This window comes from Lampris incognitus, chromosome 10, assembly GCF_029633865.1.
Source record: "Lampris incognitus isolate fLamInc1 chromosome 10, fLamInc1.hap2, whole genome shotgun sequence".
Classification (NCBI taxonomy): Eukaryota; Metazoa; Chordata; class Actinopteri; order Lampriformes; family Lampridae; genus Lampris; species Lampris incognitus.
Window position 1 is genome coordinate 213,680 of NC_079220.1, and position 23,162 is coordinate 236,841.

Here is a 23,162-nt window from a genome sequence, read left to right on the forward strand (position 1 = left end):
CCATCCATCCCAGCCCCTACCTACTGTCTCCTCCCTTCCATCCATCCCAGCCCCTACCTACTGTCTCCACCCTTCCATCCATCCCAGCCCCTACCTACTGTCTCCACCCTTCCATCCATCCCAGCCCCTACCTACTGTCTCCACCCTTCCTTCCCAGCCCCTACCTACTTTCTCCACCCTTCCATCCATCCCAGCCCACTACCTACTGTCTCCTCCCTTCCATCCATCCCAGCCCACTACCTACTGTCTCCACCCTTCCATCCATCCCCAGCCCACTACCTACTGTCTCCACCCTTCCTTGCCAGCCCACTACCTACTGTCTCCACCCTTCCTCCCCAGCCCCCCACCTACTGTCTCCTTTAGAAAGTGTATCATACTCTTACTTCTATTTGTAGAGAAAGTGTATCTTTATATACAGCTCCTATATCCATTCATATATCTTTCCCTACATCCATCTTTCTACACCTCAGTAAATAATCATTAAATTAAATAAAAACATTTTTTTAAAAATCAAATGTTTTACAACTCTCATTTCAAAAGATCCCAGATGGGCTTGTATGTTGAAACCTGTGGGGGGGGGGCATCTCTGCATACATGCCAGGTGATCAGCAGATCTTCTAGTCAGGACCCACTTTTTAACATATCTCATGGGGTTCCAAGACTCAAGAGGAGGCCCAACCATTTTAATAAACATAAGTGCTGAGGTGTTTTCAACTTTAAGTTTTGTGCGCAAAGGTGTCACAACATTATTCATTTCAGAAAAACCTCTTTCACAATCTGCGGTACTCACGGCAATAGTATTAATTGCATGTGTAAGTTTTAGTAGGCCTTTCTGCATAGGCATGTTAGGATTTTCCTCAGTCTTAGTGGTGGCTAGATAGTCCTCTTGTCCTTTATGTAAGTTGGACTCCAAAACGCTTTCACTTTGTTTTTTTTACAATCTCAGTTGCAAGCTTATGGCTATGTGAAACACTATGTTCAAATATTTTCTTCCTCAAAGACCTCATGCGTTTTTCCTTGGTGTTACCATAAGGGCCAACTTTACAGTTTTGCCACCAAGAAGAGAATGTGTATCTTAGTGTTGAGGTTCTGTGCGCCCCAGGTGCTCCTGCAGCAATGCATATTTGGCACCCAGCTGTCTTGTTACGAAGAATTAGGAATGGGAAGGTTTTTTTGAAATAGTCATACTGAGAAGCAGTCCAACAGTCCGGGAGAACTCCTTTTTCGCTACGGTCTTCTGTCGCTGTGTTACCTCCCTCTGTGGTCCCCTCATCTGTGCTGGTCTCATCTATGGTGGTCTCGCATGTGGCTGAATTTCCTCCCTCTTGGGACATCAAAAATGAGAAATGTTAATGGGTTGAAATGACGCAAATCCTTCCCATACAGAAGCAAAATGAAAAAGGCTGCCTGATGCACTAATCTAGTAGAACCACCATTAGCATGATAAACATTTTGAAATTCTCTAATTTAGTTTCTTAAGAAAAACCTATTTGAATCTTCAAAATAAACATTGGCACATAGTAAAGGGCACACAGAACATTTCAACTGACAGCTTTACTTTGTTAATGTTGAAATGGTCAATTATCGGTATGATAATCGGTTTATCACTACCTCTCTCTGTGCTGGTCCGCTCTGTGGCTGTGCTACTCCTCTTTCTCTTGGACTGACTCCCTGTTGCTGTGCATTTTCGCTTTCTGTTGTTTGTGTTTGTTGCTTTGGCCCCCCTCTTTCTGTTGGTCTCTGTGGCCGCTGTTGCTGTGGCCCCCCTCTTTCTGTGTTAGTCTCTGTGGCCCTTTGTTCTGTGTTAGTCTCTGTGGCCCTTTGTTCTGTGTTAGTCTCTGTGGCCCCTTGTTCTGTGTTGGTCTCTGTTGCTTCCCTCTCTGTCTCTGGTGACTCAATTCTAGTGTATAAGAATAATCGGTTTTATCAAACTACCTATCCATGGACCATGACCAATTTTAATCAGACACCCAAAGCTCAATAAGCAGCAATAAATACATTGAAACAGCAACAATTCTGAATTCACAAGCCTAAGTTAGGCTAGCTATCTTGCTATATCCTTCCGTACCTTTTAAAGAATTCGGTCAGCTTTCTCAGCTTTGAGTTTGCTCCTCTCTTTTTGTCCATTCTTCTAACGTTAGATGTTCTGCAATAAAACAAAGTAAGTTAAAAAAGAGGCTCAAAGCAGCTCATTTTGACATTCACAGGGGAAAAAACTACAGAAATTGAACACTGAAATTCAGAGCCACCTTGCTTGCATTGATAGCTAGCATGCTAACATTAGTGGGGGGCGGGAGTTTATCACGCTCTAATTTGATTTAGCTAGCTAGCTAGCTAATGTTTGTCTGGCTCTAGAAATGCAGTGTTTTCATTCAAACAAATCAGCAAACTTAGCTAGCAGATAACGCACTTCATATTAACATTCACAGGGGAAAAACTACAGTAATTGAACACTGAAATATAGCCACCTTGCTTGCATTGCTAGCTCGCATGGTTTGGGGGCGGGAGTACAATGCTGTAGTTTGATTTACGTTAGCTAATGTTTTCATTCAAACAACTAGCAGATGTTAGCTAACCATTAGCCAAAGTTAGCCAACGTTAGCTAGCTAGCTATCGCGATTAGTTGTTTGAATGGTAGCTAGCTACCTAGCTAGCTAGGTAACGTTAGGCTAGCTAAGCACTGGTCCAGTACTCCCAACGTTAGCACTGTTAGCTAATAATAGCTACCGGTAGCTAACGTTTGCTAGCTAGTTAGTTATTTGAATGAAAATATTGCATGGCCAGAGCTAAGGTTGGACAAACATAACTAGCTAGCTACCGGTAACGTTACCGGACGCTACCGATAGTCAGCTTGCCTAGCAGCATTCAAACAACTAGCCAGCAACGTCAGCAACTAGCTAGCAACGTTACCGGGTGGAAGATAGCTAGTTAGCTAGCTAGCTAACGTTACGTTCGCTAACGTTAGTTGCTTGAATGAAAACCACAGCAGAGATAGACAAAACTATTGGAAATACACTTAAGATACTCAGTCTTTATGCCCCCCAATCCAGGATAATAGTGCAGGTAGCAGGTTGACGCTCTCTCGAGTCTTGTCTGCCTGGTGCGGTGAACTGACCCTGAGCCGTGAGTGTGAAGCCAGTCTCTTCTGACGTCATGTCTGGTGAAGCCACACAGCAGGCAGGTGCGGGTCACGTGAGGACGCGACGTCATTCAAACTTTCAGAAAAAGTAAAGTAGTATAGAAATAGAAGAACGACTTTATTTGAGATTTATTTTGTAATGCCTGTGAATTGGCTGCATCATGTTTTTTGTTTTAAATTTTACTGTGACAAAAAGGTTGAAATTACTCCTGTCCACAGAGTGCCGCCGGATCTCAGCTCCGGTTGACTCGGGGGAGGAGGAGGAGAAGCGCCGGTGTCGGGATCCGGGGAGCTCCGGCCCACTTTAATCACTGTGTGTGTGGGGTGTGTGAATACGCTATGTGTACTGGCAGGCGGTAATGTGTCTAGCTATGTGTTAGTGTAAATTATCCTTAGTATGTGTAATATGTGAATGGGGCGTTGGGTGTTGTGTAACTGTGGGTGTACCAGCCAAAATACCAAGTCCGAAGGCAAACGGGAATCGAGGAGTAGGTAGTCCGAGTTCAAAGTCTAAGTGGTAGTCCGAGGAGGTAGTTGGGTTAGGGTTGGCAGGCGAGCCGGCTCTGCGCAACAGCTCAGAGGTATCCTATGGGAAGATCTGGCAATGCGTTTGAGAGAAGACCAGGTTCTTGTAGGGGCAGAAGTGATTGCAGATGGGGAACAGCTGAGATGATTATAGATGGGGCACAGCTGAGGGAATGAATGACTGGGGAAAAGTAGAGCCGTGCTGCCAGTCTGCCAGCAGATGGCATCAGTGGCGCCGTAGGGCGCGCCGTGCCCGTTGGGAGGTGCTGGGGACCTCAGGGTCTGAGTCCGGCGATGGAGAACGTGAACGCGCCCCAGCTCTGGTGGTGAGGAGAGAATACTCAGGCGAAGCCGAGCGCCGTGGCGGTCCAGCGGGAACGGAAGAGGTAGGTTGCGAGGTTTGTGAGGGTGAAACCGTAACAGCTAAGATGTTCATTGGGAGTGATGAAGGAGGACAGGATTAGGAACGAGTATATTAGAGGGACCGCTCAGGTTGGACGGTTTGGAGACAAAGCAAGAGAGACAAGACTGAGATGGTTTGGACATGTGTGGAGGAGAGATGCTGGGTATATTGGGAGAAGGATGCTGAACATGGAGCTGCCAAGGAAGAGGAGAAGAGGAAGGCCAAAGAGGAGGTTTATGGATGTGGTGAGAGAGGACATGCAGGTGGCTGGTGTGACAGAGAAAGATGCAGAGAACAGGAAGTGATGGAAATAGATGATCTGCTGTGGCGCCCTCTAATAGGAGGAGGAGGAAGACGAGATACTGTGCTAATACTTCAATCAAAAACCTTGAAAGAGGAGGTACCGTGGCAAACTTCTCCACACTTAGCTGTGTGGCAGTGAATTGTTATAATTGTAGTGATATGTAGCCCGTAGTAATGTGTATGACTTGATATTAGCCAACAAACGATAGGGGACATGAAAGAAGAAGTTTTTATCACTGAATTTTTTCATCTTCATGACATAGTTTACCGAACTTTTGATTTAGATCGCCAGCTGTGGATATGATGCTACAATTATGGGACAAGGTGTGTTCATGTGTGGGTTTTTTTGGAGGTGATTTATGGTTTATTGATCCCTGCACCTAGAGTGAGTAGTTTTCTATATAAATAATGAATACATGTAGAAAAAAGTACATTAATACAGGGTCATGAAGTTCAAAGATATTTTAATACACAGGATACACAAGGCTAGGATTGAGAGTCTGCTGTAAAATGAACAAAAACAAACACAAAAATAGCCAGTAAACTGATGGTCTTGCGGTTTACTGAGGTGATACTGACCATCAACTCAGGGAGGAAGCTTCAGAAGAATTTGATGTAAGGAATAAAGTGATGAAAAATGGCTTAAATATGAGATAGATGTGATTACAAAAACTTCAGAAACGCAAAAGTTTGACAAAGGAGCTGCCAGTAGACTTCTGACACCTCACAACATGCCGGGTGAGAAGGTGATGATGGTGCTAAACAAGTTTTACAGCAAAGATTATAAACTGAAATTTTAGACTATAAATCGTAGTGTATAGATAAGAGACTGACATTTTAGACCATATCTTGTAGCATATGGGTTATAAATTATAATTCAACAACGGCAAAAAAAAAAAAAAAAAAACAGAAAAAAAAGAACAGGTTTATTTTGAGCTGAGATCCAAAGAAATTATTGTGGCAACGCTGACGTCATTTGGACAAACACAATGTTTAAAAATCAGAATTCAAACCCGACTCCTTACCATATATGAAGAGGAAAGCACAGCTAAGCTTTAGAATCAACAGTCCTCTGCAGTATTTAAATGTCATACAGGAGAACAGAAGTATTTCTCTGCATGGTAACTAGGCATTGCTACTGCCACTTGTAGGAGTATATAATGGTTGATAGTCTGTTTTTATATATTACCAGTAACAAATTTATTATTAAGCTTTCTTGAACCTATCAAGATAGGGGGGGGGGGCATCTTACTAGTAACCTGCTCTGTCACTCATACAAGCTGGACTAGTTGGAAGATATTACGAGTAAGCATGTTTATATCTGTACTTGTCCAACCAGGAACATGTAATGAGTAAGCTGGTTAGCCACTTGCATTATTATCTGGATCCTTGTCTAGGAGTGACACATTACCATTTGGATCCTTGTCTAGGAGTGACATATTATCATTTGGAACCTTGTCTAGGAGTGAGACATTATCATTTGGATCCTTGTCTATGAGTGACACATTACCATTTGGATCCTTGTCTAGGAGTGAACACATTATCATTTGGATCCTGGTCTAGGAGTGACACATTATCATTTGGATCCTTGTCTGGGAGTGACACATCATTTGGATTCTTGTCTAGGAGTGACACATCATTTGGATCCTTGTCTGGGAGTGACATATCATTTGGATCCTTGTCTAGGAGTGACACATTATCATTCGGATCCTTGTCTAGGAGTGACATATCATTTGGATCCTTGTCTAGGAGTGACACATTATCATTCAGATCCTTGTCTAGGAGTGACATATCATTTGGATCCTTATCTAGGAGTGACACATTATCATTCAGATCCTTGTCTGGGAGTGACATATAATTTGGATCCTTGTCTAGGAGTGACACATTATCATTTGGATCCTTATCTAGGAGTGACACTATCATTTGGATCCTTGTCTAGGAGAGACACATTATCATTTGGATCCTTGTCTAGGAGTGACACATTATCATTTGGATCCTTGTCTAGGAGTGACATATCATTTGGATCCTTGTCTGGGATTGACATATCATTTGGATCCTTGTCTAGGAGTGACCCATTATCATTTGGATCCTTGTCTAGGAGTGATACATTATTATTTGGATCCATGTCTAGGAGTGACACATTACCAGTGAGCTGATATCATCATGTGTTACTGGAGATCCAGTTTAAGAATAACAAATCAGGTTTAACTTCTATTTCAGAATGGTCCTGGTAGGTCGTGTACTCTTCATGTTGTAGCTTTTAATGTGTTGACTGTTAAGGAAAGCAGATCTTTAAAAAGGTCAAAGGTTATAAGGGACAATACACAGAGAGGTCCTCTCAAATTGCTTGTTCACAGAGTAGTTTCCACAGCAGCAGCAGCAGGGGGGGGGGGCATGGAACCAATAAGCAGGTCATTAGCTTGTAGCTTTAGCATATTGACAGGCTTCATGAGTGTGTTTGAAGCGTGGTCAGACAATGGATTCCCTCAGCTCCTCATCATGGAAGACATCAGGGAGGTTGAGCGGAGGAGCAGAGTGGAGCAGCACCTCATTCTGAAGCTCCACCTTCGCAGGAGAATGATTTTGGCTGGTGCCACCTGTTGGAGGGAGGTCTGAAGGATGGTCCTCCTGGCCATACAGCTGATTAATTCTTTTGTGGATGAGTCCCTGTGTTTCAGAAGCTTGTTCCTCTTCTCTGGGACCTTCTGTCTTCTCACGGTATTTGAAGGATGCGTGCCGGACTATCCGCAGCAGCAGGTGCTTCCTGTAGGCTCTCTGAATGACAGTTGCTGCTACCTCTTCCTGTTTCCTTCTCAGGGTGCTGCTGATTGGCTCATATGACACCTATTTATAATAGTAGAGATTATTTCATAATTAAAATGGCAGATTACAAACAAAAAGAAAAAGAAAAAGGAATTACGGTCTGAATAAGGTTTTTAAAGGCACACAATAAGAATACCAGACATGCGAAAACACAAATATTCGATATACAAAAACATTAAGGGTTTTATTTTAACGATCTAAGTGCATGGTCTAAAGTGCATGGTGCAAGTGCATTTAGGACATGTCCAAATCCAGTTTTGCTAGTGTAACAGCAGATGATGTAAGTGCAAAGTAAGGTGCATGGTTCAAAGGAGCTGTACGCAACATGAAAAAAACAAAAACAAAAACAAAACAGTGTCATCTCCCATTCCCTTTAAAAGCCTGGTGCGCTTGCACCTTGGCAGATTGCTATTATAATAGCGGATAGTGTGTTGTGCACCCACCTATGTAGGTGCATATTACTATCTTAATAATGTGCCCTTAAAATATGGTGCCTTTGACTTAAGACCAGGTTTTTGTTGGTCAATCGCACAATCGGTTTCCGCTGCCTCAAGATAGGAAGGTGCTTACAATGTGCCTAACCACACCTCATTTTAAGACCAACATGCCCATGGGCACTAAGATGGGTGCAAGTGGCCACTGGACAGGAAAACAACAACTGTGTCTGTCTGAAACAAGCAAAGACACTTGTGTTGTGTTTGGCGCCGCTTTGTTGCCAGGTGTAAGATAGAGCCCTAAGTGTAAAAGAACTTGTTAGCCTTGCAGTAGAAAATCTACAGTCTGCAGGCACAATACTATTGTAACCGGTTATTTTCTTGCCCGGTGCGGGATTCGATATGGGGTGTACTGCACCACAAGGCGACATCACTAACCGCTCGACTAAAGGGTCAGACCCATTAGCTAGGGGCTAACGTGCCTTATTAGTAGTTTACAGTCGTCACCCTCTCCCGGAAGCGCGCCCTCGCGCTTTGTTATTCCCGCGCTCGGAAGAGACTTCTGAGGATCTGCACACTTCCGGATCCCACCGCTGCCACCAACGTAGCCGGTTATTTTCTTGCCCGGTGCGGGATTCAATACGGGGTGTACTGCACCACAAGGCGACATCACTAACCGCTCGACTAAAGGGTCCGACCCGTTAGCTAGGGGCTAACGTGTCTTATTAGTAGTTTACACTATCTATGAACTACACTAATGTCAAACTCACTAAACAATTTTCATTTGTTTCTCAAAAAATAGAAGCAAATTGGTTTCAGCAACTTAATTTCTAAAGTATCTTGACACATGCTCAATAATCCAGGTAATGAAATCACAGGAAGTTGAATCAGTTCATCTGGACACAACGTTTTTGAGAGAAATGTCTTTTGTATGCCCAGTGCTTATTGAGAGAAATGTGTCATGACTCATCTAAGTGGCAGCACGCACAGACGCAGGGCTTTGCGCTCCTCTTACCGGTGCTTCTTGTTGTTATTATTTCTGTTGTTGTTAATATTGACTATTATCATCTCCCTAGTCAAGGAAATGAGGGCACACATTCACTACAGTTGCCAAGAACTTCTAAAGATTAGCATGGACTGTACAAAACATTATTTCCACCCCAGGAGATTCTCAGACCACCAGGTCTAACGTGGATCCCTTTCTCTGGGGGTAGGCGACACAGAAGACGCAGGGAGAGGAATCAGAAGCAGGGTAAGTGAGCTGGTTTGCTAGCCCGACTATGGGTTACACCATACAAAACTCCTATCCCAAGTGTTTTTCTCATGAATTTAAGATCACTCACCAATAAAATGGATGAGCTCAGACTGAGTATCACTACAAAGAGAACTACAAAAGACTGCTGTGTTCTGATTTTCATGGAGACATGGCTGAATCGCAACATACCGGTTTCCACAGTTGAGCTAGCAGGCCACTTGCCCCATTGTGCCAAAGGAACATCTGGCTAGCCCACGGTGTGTAGCCTGAGCTCCCTTGGCAAGGTCCTTGTTCTGGGACCAGTTTAAAGACTGAAGGTCACTGGGCTTTTCTGGCTTTGCAATGATTTCCTTGCTGAAGTCCAGCTGGGGAAAGCTAATCATTTCAATCACTTCTCAGACATACTTTAACGATGAGATTGACTTTTATTTTATTATATCTCATTAACTTGTCTCATTACCTCTATCTGTCTTTCTCTATAGTAGGACTGTTATTGTTTTAAGTAATTGTTTTGATAACAGTTTGCTTTAATTTTCTGTTCTTATGTTCACAGAAAGTTGAATCAGTTCATCTGGACACAACATTTATTGACAGAAACGTTTCATCATCATCTAAGTGACCTCTTCAGTATCACCTGACTGCAGGTGTCCCCGCCCTTATAAACAATAGTGTCCCAACAACCCAAACCAACAAACAGTTTCATATGCAAATTACTGTGACCACGTTCCCGTTTTCTTGTGTTGTTTATTACTTTTTTAAATCGCCATTTAAATTAGTAATTGTAGTGGTTGTGATAGTGATAGTGTTAATGTCATTCGTTTTTTTTATTATAAATGATAGTATAACCTGTAACAGAATTTAACCTGTAATAAATAATGTGTGATAAAAGGACTTACTACTCTAAGTCATATTAACTGACAGAATGAACTATATCAAATTCAGAAAAAATATAAAACACTGAATTGGAATGGAAAGTAGTAGAAGAGTAGCAATACAGTGGAAAAAATGTAAAAACCTTGGAAGGATTGTTGGCCATGAACTTTTCCTCCATACTGGCTTTGAGTGCATCCATCGCCCCTGAATCCCCCAGCACCTAAATATGAAATGAAATAAAAGAAGACAGGGCAAGTTGGAAAAAGATTTGAGGTTAAATCAAGATTAGACAAGATATGACGTTAAAACAAGATGAAACAAAGTGTACCAAGAACTGACAACACGAGACAAGATGGGATATGCTGAAACAAGTACAAAATATGAGACAAAATATGAGATGACATCTTACAGCTTGATTAGACATGATACAAAATGAAAAGAGAAACAAGATTAAATGATTAAACATGATAAAATAAGATTGGACATTACAAAACACAATTACAAACCAAAACAGGATATGCGCTCTGTACTCCTGCTGGAACTCTTCTGCTGCTGGTAGGATCTCCTATTTGTACCCTTAACCAAAGCGACTAGCTCTTAGTTCAGACTTCTCTCCTATCTGTCCCCTCCACCAAAGTGACTAGCTTTTAGTTCAGACATTTCTCCTATCTGGACCCTCCACGAGTGTGACTAGCTCTTAGTTCAGACTTTTCCTATCTGTCCCCTCCACCAAAGTGACTTGCTCTTAGTTCAGAATTTTCTCCTATCTGTCCCCTCCACCAAAGTGACTAGCTCTTAGTTCACACTGCTTTCTTATCTGTCCCCTCCACCAAAGTGACTAGCTTTTAGTTCAGACTTTTCTCCTATCTGTCCCCTAAACCAAAGTAACTAGCTCTTAGTTCAGACTGTTTTCCTATCTGTCCCTTCCACCAAAGTGACTAGCTCTTAGTTAAGACTGTTTTCCTATCCGTCCCCTCCACAAAAGTGACAAGCTCACAGTTCAGACATTTCTCCTATCTGTCCCCTCCACCAAAGTGACTAGCTCTTTGTTCAGACTGTTTTCCTATCTGGACCCTCCCCCAAAGTGACTAGCTCTTAGATCAGACATTTCTGTTATCTGGACCCTCCACCAAAGTAACTAGCTCCTGATTCAGATTGTTTTCCTGTCTCGACCTGCCACAAAAGTGACTAGCTCTTAGTTCAGACTTTTCTCTTATCTGTCCCTTACACGAAAGTGACTAGCTCTTAGTTCAGAAATTTCTCCTATCTGAACCCCCCACCAAAGTGACTAGCTCTTAGTTCCGACATTTCTCCTATCTGTCACGTTCACCAAAGTAACTAGGTCCTACTTCAGACTGTTCTCCTATCTATGCCCTCCACAAAAGTAACTAGCTCTTAGTTTAGACATTTCTCCTATATTGACCGTCCACCAAAGTGACTAGCTCTTAGTTCAGACTGTTTTTCCTATGTGGACACTACCAAAGTGACTAGTTCTTAGTTCAGACTGTTTTCGTATCTGTCCCTCCACCAAAGTGACTAGCTCTTAGTTCAGACTTTTCTCCTCTCTGTCCCCTCCACCAAAGTGACTAGCTCTTAGTTCAGACATTTCTCCTATCTGTCCCCTCCACCAAAGTGACTAGCTCTTAGTTCAGACTTTTCTCCTCTCCGTCCCCTCCACCAAAGTGATTAGCTCTTAGTTCAGACATTTCACCTATCTGTCCCCTCCACCAAAGTGACTAGCTCTTAGTTCAGACTGTTTTTCCTATCTGGACACTACCAAAGTGACTAGTTCTTAGTTCAGACTGTTTTTGTATCTGGACCCAAAATTATGGAGGGAACTCCTGTTTTCCATCAGAGATAGAGACTCACTTACTTCATTCAGGAAAGACCTAAAAACTTTACTCTTCCAAGTCTACAGGTACCTTAAAACATAAAGTGGTCTGTGTTGACACTTTACTGTGAATTAGTGGAATTATTGGTGCTGGCCTTTTCCAGTTCCTATTGTACCATCACTAGTTGCATCTACTATTTTTTTTAATTTATTTCTGATTTTTCCCTTTTTCTCCCAATTTAGTGGCCAATCGATCCCTATTTTAGTTCAAACACCCACCCTCATACTGCATGCGTTCACCAACTGCATCTCTCCGGCCGGCAGTCTCGAAAAAGACGCCTCGCCACTTTCGTGACAAGGCGAATCCAGGCCGAACCACTGCTTTTTCTGACACACAGAGATGCATTCATGTGACGAACACAAGCCGACTCCGCCCCCTCCCGAAGACAGCGTTGCCAATTATTGCTGCTTTGTCGAGTCCGGCCATAGTTGGATCTGATGAGACTGAGGCGCGAACCCCGGTCCCCGGTGGGCAACTGCATCAACTCAAAGCCGACGCTTAGACTGCTACAACACCGCGGACCTGCATCTACTATTTAGCCCTTTTCTACTTGCACTTGACAGCTTAATTTGTCTCACTTTTACCTTGTACATCTACTTCGTACTACTTTGTACTTTCATTCCCTGCCTGTGTGTGATCTAAGGCACAACTGTAAACATTCAAATGTATCTGCAATCCTGACTCACTTGTAATAGTGAGTTGGATAACAATGTCTGTTAAATGAGTAAATGTAAATACAGAGATGAGAAAACACATTTAGATAGAAAATATATGACTAAAACTTAATAAAACAAGATTAGACAACATAAACCACAATAAGACATCCAAACACAATTAGACAAAATAGGCAAATAATATAAAATAAAACATGATAAACCCAATTTAATATTATAAGAAAATAAGGTTAGACCAGACAGGACACATCCAAATAAATCTAGACAAGATTATAGAATGAAATATTATAAAATGAAAAAACAAAACAAAAATAAAATAAATGAGAAAATAACATTAGACAATCTGAGACAAGATAAGACAAACTAGAATGAGAAAAGCAATCTTAAATTTAAAACAAGGTAAACAAAACAACATTCACGCAATAACATATTTCAAGAAAAAAAAAAACAGTACTGTGCACCCTAACAAACAAACTAGGTTGGAAAAGTGGCTGTATTAATACCTCAGCAGTGAGAGCCAAAAGGATGTCCAAACAGTGGATCTTGTCTCCGGGTACCAGTGGAAGATCCATGTTTATCAGTTTCATGGTGTTTGGTTTTGGGATCCTCAGGGGATCCTGAAGCGTGTCGCAGAAGTCCGACAGCACACTGAGAAACATGGAGGCAGAGCAGCGTTCGAATGAGAAAGCAGTGTAAAAGCTTGAGCAGCTGGACTTCCAGAACAACACAACAGTACGGCAAGCTAGACTAGCAGCTGGACTTCCAGAACAACATAACAGTACGGAAAGCTAGACTAGCAGCTGGACTTCCAGAACAACACAACAGTAAGGCAAGCTAGACTAGCAGCTGGACTTCCAGAACAACACAACAGTATGGCAAGCTAGACTAGCAGCTGGACTTCCAGAACAACATAACAGTACGGAAAGCTAGACTAGCAGCTGGACTTCCAGAACAACACAACAGTAAGGCAAGCTAGACGAGACAGTAGAGCAGGCTGAAGAACAGTGGATTATTATGGGATGTAGTGATGAGGATGATCGTGCTTGTTGGTTTACTGTTGTAGGAAACTGTGACCTGAGTGCTCTTCATGACTGAACATTTTGACAAAAAACACAAAATTCCAATTTCCAGCCAAAACTTAAAACAAGCAGCATTCCCCTGTTCCCTGTCTGCTTACTGGTTATGACATCATTTTACTCACCAGCTTGTTGATGTTTGTCTGACACTCATGCTCACTTGTCCTATAAGACACCATTGTAACGCTGAGTCCAGTGGTGGTCCCATGTGCAAAACCTCCAGAATGAAGCCGGTGAGTAAAATGATATAGCCAACATGCATACATATACTACAACCAGACTAGCTCAACACCTACAGTATGGCTGGACCGCGTATGCTCATGGTGGAAATGTTGGCTAGTTTGTTACAGGAATAGTCAGTGGTCGTGTCTGTAGCGTGACTACCTGGGTATTAAAAGTTCATCTGCAGTTTTCTTAAGTGATCCCAGTAATGTCTGTGAATGTTCTCATTCATCCAGGTCATAGTTAGCCAAAGGAATTGAATCAAGTGCAACTGTGCAAGTATAACCAAGTCCAGTTGCACTTGATTCAATTCCTTTGGATCCCAGTAATATCTGCTGGTAAAGTGTACCAAAGTGGCATGTCACATGACATGGTTAAGCTACGGTATAAAGGTCATAAATACAGTTGCAAGAACAGTACTTTCCACTCAAGTGGATAGTACTGATGTTTGGTTTGTAAGAGAAGTTAATTTACTTGTAGTTATAACTATTCTATTGTGAACTCCTCTTTCATCTGTCTATCTGCAGATGACTGTCGTGTTTCTAACATGTACTCTATTGTACACACTTTCCTATATACTGTTTATTGTACTATATTCTAACATGTACTCTACAGTATATACTGTACTATGTATTGTATATCGTACTCTATTCTAAGATGTACTCTATATTGTATATACTGTACTATATATCATAAATTGTACTATAATCTAAGATGCACTCTACTCTATGTACTGTACTATATATTGTTTGTACTACTAATACTACTACTACTTTCGGCTGCTCCCGTTAGGGGTCCGCACAACGGATCATCTATTTCCATCTCTTCCTGTCCTTTGCATCGTCCTCTGTTACACCAGCCACCTGCATGTCCTCCCTCACTACATCCATAAACCTTCTCTTTGGCCTTCCTCTTCTCCTCTTCCCTGGCAGCTCCATATTCAGCATCCTTCTCCCAATAAACCCAGCATCTTTCCTCCACACATGTCCAAGCCATCTCAATCTTGTCTCTCTTGCTTTGTCACCAAACCGTCCAACCTGAGCTGTCCCTCTAATATACTCGTTCCTAATCCTGTAGAAGGACACGATTAGGAATGAGTATATTTGAGGGACAGCTCAGGTTGGCCGGTTTGGAGACAAAGAAAGCGAGGCAATGAAAATCTTAGCATCTTCAACTCTGCCACCTCCAGCTCCACCTCCTGTCTTCTCATCAGTGCCACTGTCTCCAAACCATATAACAGCTGGTCTCACTACCATCTTGTAAACCTTCCCTTTAACTCTTGCTGGTACCCTTCTGTTACAAATCACTCCTGACACTCTTCTCCACCCACTCCACCCTGCCTGCACTCTCTTCTTCACCTCTCTCCTGCACTCCCCGTTACTTTGGACAGTTGATATTTAAACTTCTACGCCTTCATCACCTCCACTCCTTGCATCTTCACCATTCCACTGTCCTCCCTCTCATTCACGCATAGGTATTCCATCTACTGACTTTCATTCCTCTTCTCTCCAGTGCATACCTCCACCTCTCCAGGCTCTCCCCAACCTGCACCCTATTTTCCCTACAGATCACAATATCATCTGCAAACATCATAGTCCACGGAGACTCCACTTCAAACAAGAAAGGGCTCAGAGCTGATCCTTGATGTAATCCCACCTCCACCTTGAACCCATCTGTCATTCCAACCGCACACCTCACCACTGTCACACTTCCCTCATACATATCCTGCACCACTCCTACATACTTCTCTGCCACTCCTGACTTCCTCATACAATACCACACCTCCTCTTTCAGCACCCTGTCGTATGCTTTCTCTAAATCTACAAAGACACAATGTAACTCCTTCTGACCTTCTCTATACTTCTCCATCAACATTCTCAAAGCAAACATCGCATCTGTAGTGCTCTTTCATGGCATGAAACCATACTGTTGCTCGCTAATCGTCACCTCTCCTCTTAACCTAGCTTCTATTAATCTGTCCCATATCTTCATGCTGTGGCTGATCAACTTATACCTCTGTAGTTGCTACAGCTCTGGATATCGCTCTTGTTCTTGAAAATCAGTACCAGTATGCTTCTTCTCCACTCCCCAGGCGTCCTCTCACTTTCCAAGATTGTGTTAAACAACATAGATAAAAACCCCAGTGCCACCTCCCCCTTTTTTTTCCTAATTTGTTTCTGATTTTTCCCTTTTTTCTCCCAATTTAGTGGCCAATCGATCCCTCGTTTTAGTTCAAACTCCACCCTCGTACTGCATGCGTTCACCAACTGCATCTCTCCAGCCGGCAGTCTCGAAGGAGACGGCTCGCCACTTTCGTGACAAGGGGACTCCAGGCCAAACCACTGCTTTTTCTGACACACTCAGAGACGCATTCATGTGACGAACACAAGCCGACTACGCCCCCCTCCCGAAGACAGCGTTGCCAATTATTGCCGCTTCATCGAGTCTGGCCATAGTCGGATCTCACAAGACCGGGACGCGAACCCCGGTCCCAGTGGGCAACTGCATCAACACAAAGCCGATGCTTAGACCGCTACACCACCGCGGACTCTCACTGCCATCTCTCCTAGACACATCCATGCCTCTACAGGTATGTCATCAGGACCAACTGCCTTTCCACTCTTCATCCTCTTCATATCTGCCCTCACTTTCTCCTTGCTAATCCACTCTACTTCCTGATGCACTATCCCTACATCAGTCAACATTCTCTCTTTCATTTTCTTCATTCATCAGCCCATCAGAGTACTCCTTCCACCTCCTCAGCACACTCTCCTCACTTGTCAGCACATTTACATCTCTATCCTTGATCGTCCTAACTTGCTGCACATCCTTCGCGCTCGGTTCCTCTTTCTAGCCAATCAGTACAAGTCCTTTTCTCCTTCCTTAGTGTCTAACCTGTCATATAACTCACCATACGCCTTTTCCTTTGTCTTTGACACCTCTCTCTTCACTTTACACTGCGTCTCCTTGTACGCCTGTCTACGTTCTTCATCTGTGACTATCCCACTTCTTCTTTGCCAACCTCTTCCTCTTTATAATTTGTTGTACTTCCTCATTCCACCACAAAGTCTCCTTGTCTTCTTTCCTCTGTCCTGATGACACACCAAGTACCTTCCTAGCTGTCTCCCTCACTATTTATTGCAGTGGTGGTCCAGCCATCTGGCAACTCTTCACTACCAGCCAGTGCCTGTCTTAACTCCTCCCTGAACTCCAAACAACAGTCTTCCTTCTTCAACTCCACCAGTTGATATTCGGCTCTGCCGTCACTCACTTCCTCTTCTTTGTCTCCAAAGTCATCCTACAGACCACCATCCGATGCTGCTTCGCTATGTTCTGCCGTCACACCTTGCAGTCTCCAATCCCTTTCAGTTCACAACTTCTACATAAGATATAGTCCACCTGTGTGCACTTTCCTCCACTCTTGTATGTCACCCTGTGTTCCTCCCTCTTCTTGAAATATGTATTCACCACAGCCATTTCCGTCCTTTTCACAAAATCCACCACCATCTGTCCTTCCACATTTCTCTCCTTGACACCATACCTACCCATCACCTCCTCATCACCTCTGTTTCCTTCACCAACATGTCCATTGAAGTCCACTCCAATCACTACTCTCTCCTCCTTGGGTACCCTTCTCCACCATGTCATCCAACTCACTCCAGAATTCTTCTTTCTCTTCCATCTCACACCCAACTTGCGGGGCATATGCGCTGATAACATTCAGCAAAACACCTTTGATTTCCAGCTTCATACCCATCACTCTGTCTGACACTCTCGTCACCTCCAGCACACTCTTGACATACTCTTCCTTCAGAATTATCCCTACCCCATTTCTCCTTCCATTCACACCATGGTAGAAGTGTTTGAACCCAACTCCGATACTCCTGGCCTTACTCCCCTTCCACCTGTTCTCTTGCACACACTATGCCTACCTTTCTTCTTTCCACCATATCAGCCACTCTCTCCCTTTGCCAGTCATAGTGCCAACATTCAAAGTTCTGACTCTCACCTCCACCCTCCTACCCTTGCTCCTCTTTCGCTGCCTCTGGACATGCCTTCCCCCTCTCCTTCTCCTTTGCCCAACAGTAGCATAGTTTCCACCGACAGGCACCCTGCTGGTTAACAGTACCAGTGGCGGTCGTTGGTAACCCGGGCCTCGACCGATCCGGTATGGAAATCTGATTTATGTTCCTCATATTTGATTTGGCAAAGATTTTACGCTGGATGCCCTTCCTGACACAACCCTCCCCATGTATCCGGGCTTGAGACCGGCACTAAGAATGCACTGGCTTGTGCATCCCCAGTGGCTTTCAAGGTTTAATAACTTTGTGAAAAAAAAGATACAAACCTGCAGCTCCCTAAATGCTCCTAAAATTGCATATATTTGCATTAAAATGAGTTTTAGATCAATTGCATTCAAAAAGTTATGATAAGATCTACCTAAATCTTGATGCCTAGCTGTTTTGACTTAGTTATCCTTTTATCATATAAATATATTCCTTGGTAACTTGCTGTTTGCAGTTTTAATACTATTGTGTGAGGTTTGATAGAATTTTACGTAAGTGACCAGTTTCTGGGAAATAGGCCTATTTTCAGTGTACCCCTTTGGCCAATTGGGTGTTAAGTGGCCAGGGTGTGGCCAGAAAATCGCAGGGATTTACAAGTCTGGCCTCATTCAGTTTCAATCCAGTGTGTATTTTAACTTCTGGAGTGATTCTGAATTGCTGGCTCATCTAGTATAGAGTAAGTATCATCTTTCTTGCTTAACAAGTTGCTATTAGTCTTAGTCCAGCTGCTTGAGTATTAGTCCTTTTCTCTATACATCTGCTGCTGGTTCCTAGTGGGATCTTATTCTAGCTGTAGCTGTCTTATTCTATTTACTTACTTGTCATATTTACTTAATCTAGCTGTAGCTGTTTTTTTCACCTAGTGTGCCCTTCAATATTTCTTGTTGCCTAGCTGTTTCGACTTAGTTATCCTTTTAGCTTATAAATATATTCCTTGGTAACTTGCTATTTGCAGTTTTAATAGTATTGCGTGAGTTTTGATAGATTTTTACATAAGTGTCCAGTTTCTGGGCAATATGCCTATTTTCAGTGTACCTCTTTGGCCAATTGGGTATTAAGTGGCCAGGGTGTGGCCTGCACTCATGGCAGACAATTAGCAATCAGTGTTCTTTAAATCACTGCTGCTACTTGAAGCATCAGCTTTCAAGCATCGGGCAAAAAAGCTTAGGTTGAAAGAAGGCTAGAGTGAACAAAGGCAAGCACGACTTTTTCAAGCCAAGACTTCATCAAGCACGGACTGCTCTTTTTAGATCCGGTCAGTCATCTGTATTTTGTGTACCCAGTATAGACTATGTGTTTCCTTCGCATTCCTCTCCTTTCCTCTTTCCGGGGCTGGCATAGACGTTGGTTCACTCCTAGGTGCTGTGACCCTACCAATCTCATCTATCCCACTCTCTCCACTCACATTGAGCAAGTGGTGACGGGAGGGCTCTAGAATTGCCAGTCTGCGGTGCTGAAAGCTGAGTTTATCTCAGGCTACGCATCCTTGCTCTCCCTCAACTTTCTTGCTCTAACTGAGACCTGGATCATGCCAGAAAACACTACCACACCCACAGCTCTGTCTGATGTGTACTCTTTTTCTCACACTCCCAGAGCTGGGAGGCGGGGTGATGGTACTGGCCTGCTAATCTCCCTGAAATGGAAATACTCTCTTGTTTCCATTCCACAATTTTCTCCGCCCTGTTTTGAATTTCATGCTGTTACTGTCTCTTATCCAGTCAAACTCACCATCGTGGTTGTGTACTGCCCACCAGGCCCTCTTGGTGAGTTTCTGGAGGAGCTTGAAACACTTGTCTCGCACTTCTCTGTTGATGACTGCACTTATCCTTCTCGGAGACGTCAATATCCACACTAACAAGCCAGATCCTCTTCTCTCCTTCCTCTCCTCCTTTGACCTTCACCTCTCACCCTCTCCTGCTACCCACAAGGCCGGCAACCAGCTGGACCTTATCTTTCCTACTAGACACTGTCCTATTTCCAATCTCTCTCTTACTCCCCTCCAGCTCTCTGACCACTATTTCATGTCCTACTCTCACCCTCTCTTCACCCCCCTCAGCCCCTTCCCCTACCCACATGGTTTCCACCTGTAGACACCTCCACTCTCCCTCCACCACTGATCTTTCTTCCTCTGTTGCCTCTATCCTCCCTACACCTGAATCTTTCTCTCTCCTACCCCCTGACACTGTTACTGATCTTCTTCTCTATACCCTCGCCTCTTCTCTGGACAATCTCTGTCCCCTCACCTCCAGGCCTGCACGCCCAACTCCACCTGCCCCTTGGCTGACCTACTCAGTATGTACTGACAGACGGAGCCTGAGAGCGGCAGAGCGCAAATGGAAAAAAGGCAAACTCCCAGAGGACCTTCTCAACTTCCAGTCTCTTCTTTCCACTTTCTCCTCCTCCCTTTCTGCTGCTAAGGCTGCCTTCTATCGCTCTAAAATCCTATCCTCTGCCTCTAATCCTAAGAAACGCTTTGAAACCTTCTCTACAGTTCTTCAACCCCCACCTCCTCCTCCTACTTCACTCTCTTCCCTGATGACTTCGCTAACTTCTTTGACAAGAAGGTAAACGACATCAGATCCTCCTTTTCTCACCACCCGGTTAGTGCTGCTTGCACTATCCCACCCTCTGCACCCTCCCTCACCTCTCCATGTCCCACCCTATCCCACCTCGCTCCCCTCTCCCCTGACGAGGTTCGAAACCTCATCACATCCAGTCGCCCCACCACATGCTCCCTTGACCCGGTCCCCTCCCCTCTTCTTCAGTCTATAGCACCTGAACTCGTTCCTTATCTAACCCACCTCATCAACACCTCCCTCCAGGCAGGATGCTTCCCATCTGCCTTCAAGACTGCTAGAGTCACACCCCTTCTCAAGAAACCATCACTTAACCCCTCTGACGTGAAAAACTACAGACCAGTTTCCCTTCTACCCTTTCTATCCAAAACTTTCGAACATGCTGTCTTTAACCAAATTTCTTTGTACCTCCACCAGAACACCTCCTGGACCCCAACCAGTCTGGGTTCAGGGTGGGTCACTCGACAGAGACGGTCCTCCTTGCAGTGACAGAATTGCTGCACTCTGTGAGAGCAAACTCTCTCTCCTCTGTCCTGATACTCCTGGACCTGTCAGCTGTGTTCGACACAGTGAACCACCAGATCATCCTCTCTACCCTTGAGGGGCTGGGTGTCACAGGCTCTGCACTCTCAATGTTTGCATCCTACCTGACGGGTCATTCCTACCAGGTGACATGGAGGGGATCTTGGTCGGAGCCTCGCAGACTGACTACAGGCATTCCACTGGGTTCGGTTCTGGGTCCTCTCCTATTCTCCCTCTACACAACATCCCTGGGTTCAGTTATTCGCTCGCATGACTTCTCTTACCATTGTTATGCCGATGACACCCAGCTGATCTTGTTCTTTCCTCCCTCTGACACACAAGTAGAGACACGCATTGCTGCGTGCTTGACTGACATCTCAGAGTGGATGGCAACACACCACCTGAAGCTCAATCTGGATAAGACAGAGCTGATGTTCCTCCCGGGGAAAGGTTGCCCGCATCGAGACCTGGCCATCACCATTGACAACACCATGGTTACACCAACTCAGACTGTGAGGAATCTGGGTGTGATCCTGGACGACCAACTGTCGTTTGCTGAAAATGTTGCATTGGTTGCTCGCTCCTGCATATTTTTCCTCTGTAACATCAGGAGGATTTGCCCATTCCTCACCGGCGAGATGGCACAGGGGCTCATCCAAGCTCTGGTCATCTCCTGGCTGGACTACAGCAACTCCCTCCTTGCTGGCACCCCGGCGTCGGCCATCAGACCTCTGGAGCTTGTTCAGAAAGCTGCAGCTCGTCTGGTGTTCAACCGCCCTAAGTTCTCCCACACAACTCCCCTTCTCATGTCCCTACACTGGCTCCCAGTAGCTGCTCGCATCTAGTTTAAGACTCTGGTACTAGCCTACAGGGCAGTGAAAAGAACAGCTCCTTCCTATCTCCAGGCCATGGTCAAGCCCTACACCCCCGCCCGACCACTTCGCTCTGCTGCCTCGGGACGCCTGGTTGCCCCGTCGCTCAGAGGCCCTTGCTGCCGATCGACCCGGTCATGGCTCTTTTCTGTCCTGGCCCCACAGCAGTGGAATGAACTCCCCACTGATGTCAGGACAGTGGAGTCGCTGCCCATCTTTCGGCGCAGGTTGAAAACTCACCTACTCACTACTACCCCGTTACTTGTTCTTAGCACTTATTGTATTCACTCATTTAAAAAGAAAAAAAATCTTTCTTGCACTTTTACTTTAGCACTGGTTTTGCTCTTAGATGCTTGTTTAGATGCACTTATGACCTCTGATGACTAGTAGTTCTCCTGATTTCCTACGTTAAATGCACTTACTGTAAGTCGCTTTGGATAAAAGTGTCGGCTAAATGACTGTAATGTAATGTAATGTAATGTAAAACGACCATGAGTGGTCAAAATGACCGCGCGTAATTTGCGCATCATCATCCGTGTCATGGCACATGTGTTGTCGCATCATTTCCTTCGCAACATTCAGATTTTTTTTACATTTCACGTTTTATAGGGCTTGTTACATTTAGATTAGCAGTATGTGTTTTCTGTTTTGTTTTTCAGGTAATATTTTCACTTTTTCAATTTTGCTATTCAAGTTCCACCATGTCTCTCTGAAGTTTAAATTGTTTAAAATAGTATTATAGTTTTTAAAATGTTAATTTTGGTGTCAGTCCTTTCCTAAAAGACATACTAATATATGTAATGCATTAATATCTCAATTGTGTATCTATCTTGACAGAATATAGAGTTTAAAAACCGGTGGTCATGTTGACCGCCCATGGTCATTTTAGTTAGGTGTGAAATCCTGGTCATTCCTCATTTTGACAGTTTTGGATTTTCAAAGTTGCATAACTTTGTGAAAAATAAAAAAACAGACCTGTAGCTCCCTGAATGCTCCTAAAATTGCACATATTTGCATTAAAATTAGTTTTAGATCAATTTCACAAAAAAACAAAGTTCTGATAAGATCTACCTGAAATGACCACACGTGGTCAAAATGACCGCACGTAATTTGCGTGTGATCGTGCGCGTCATGTCACTATTTACAACGTGTGTTGGTTCAAGTTCATTGCTCTGTCCTAGAAACACACTAGCATTCTCCAGTGCAGAGAAATAGTCTAAATTTGATTTCTGATTATTGCCAACATGTCTGGTTACAGACGCCATTTCAGATGCACCATGACTACCTCCGAGGCGCTGCAGTATTTACAGGCGTTGGAGAGCGGCCATTTTAAATTGTTTGAAAAATAGTATTAAATAGTAATTTTGGTGTCTCTGGCTTAGCTCTCTCTTGGCTTAAGTCCTACTTATCTGGAAGAACACGTTGTGTCTGCTATAGTAATATTAAATACAAATTCTCCGATGTTAAGTAAGGTGTACCTCAGGGCTCAGTTCGTGGCCCTCTACT

The 23,162-nt window shown here is 43.8% G+C and overlaps 1 protein-coding gene across 1 annotated transcript in view; it reads right to left on the reverse strand.

The window, feature by feature from the left end:
- Positions 1-6,839: 6,839 nt before the first annotated feature.
- The window catches only part of LOC130119126 (sodium channel protein type 4 subunit alpha B-like), a 256,811-nt gene continuing 240,488 nt past the window's right edge, over positions 6,840-23,162 (reverse strand). The window contains exons 32-34 of the mRNA XM_056287542.1: positions 12,825-12,969; positions 9,898-9,975; positions 6,840-7,214 (exon numbers count right to left, since the gene is read on the reverse strand). Of these exons, the coding sequence (XP_056143517.1) occupies positions 6,840-7,214; positions 9,898-9,975; positions 12,825-12,969 (598 nt within the window). The remainder of the gene's footprint in view (positions 7,215-9,897; positions 9,976-12,824; positions 12,970-23,162) is intronic.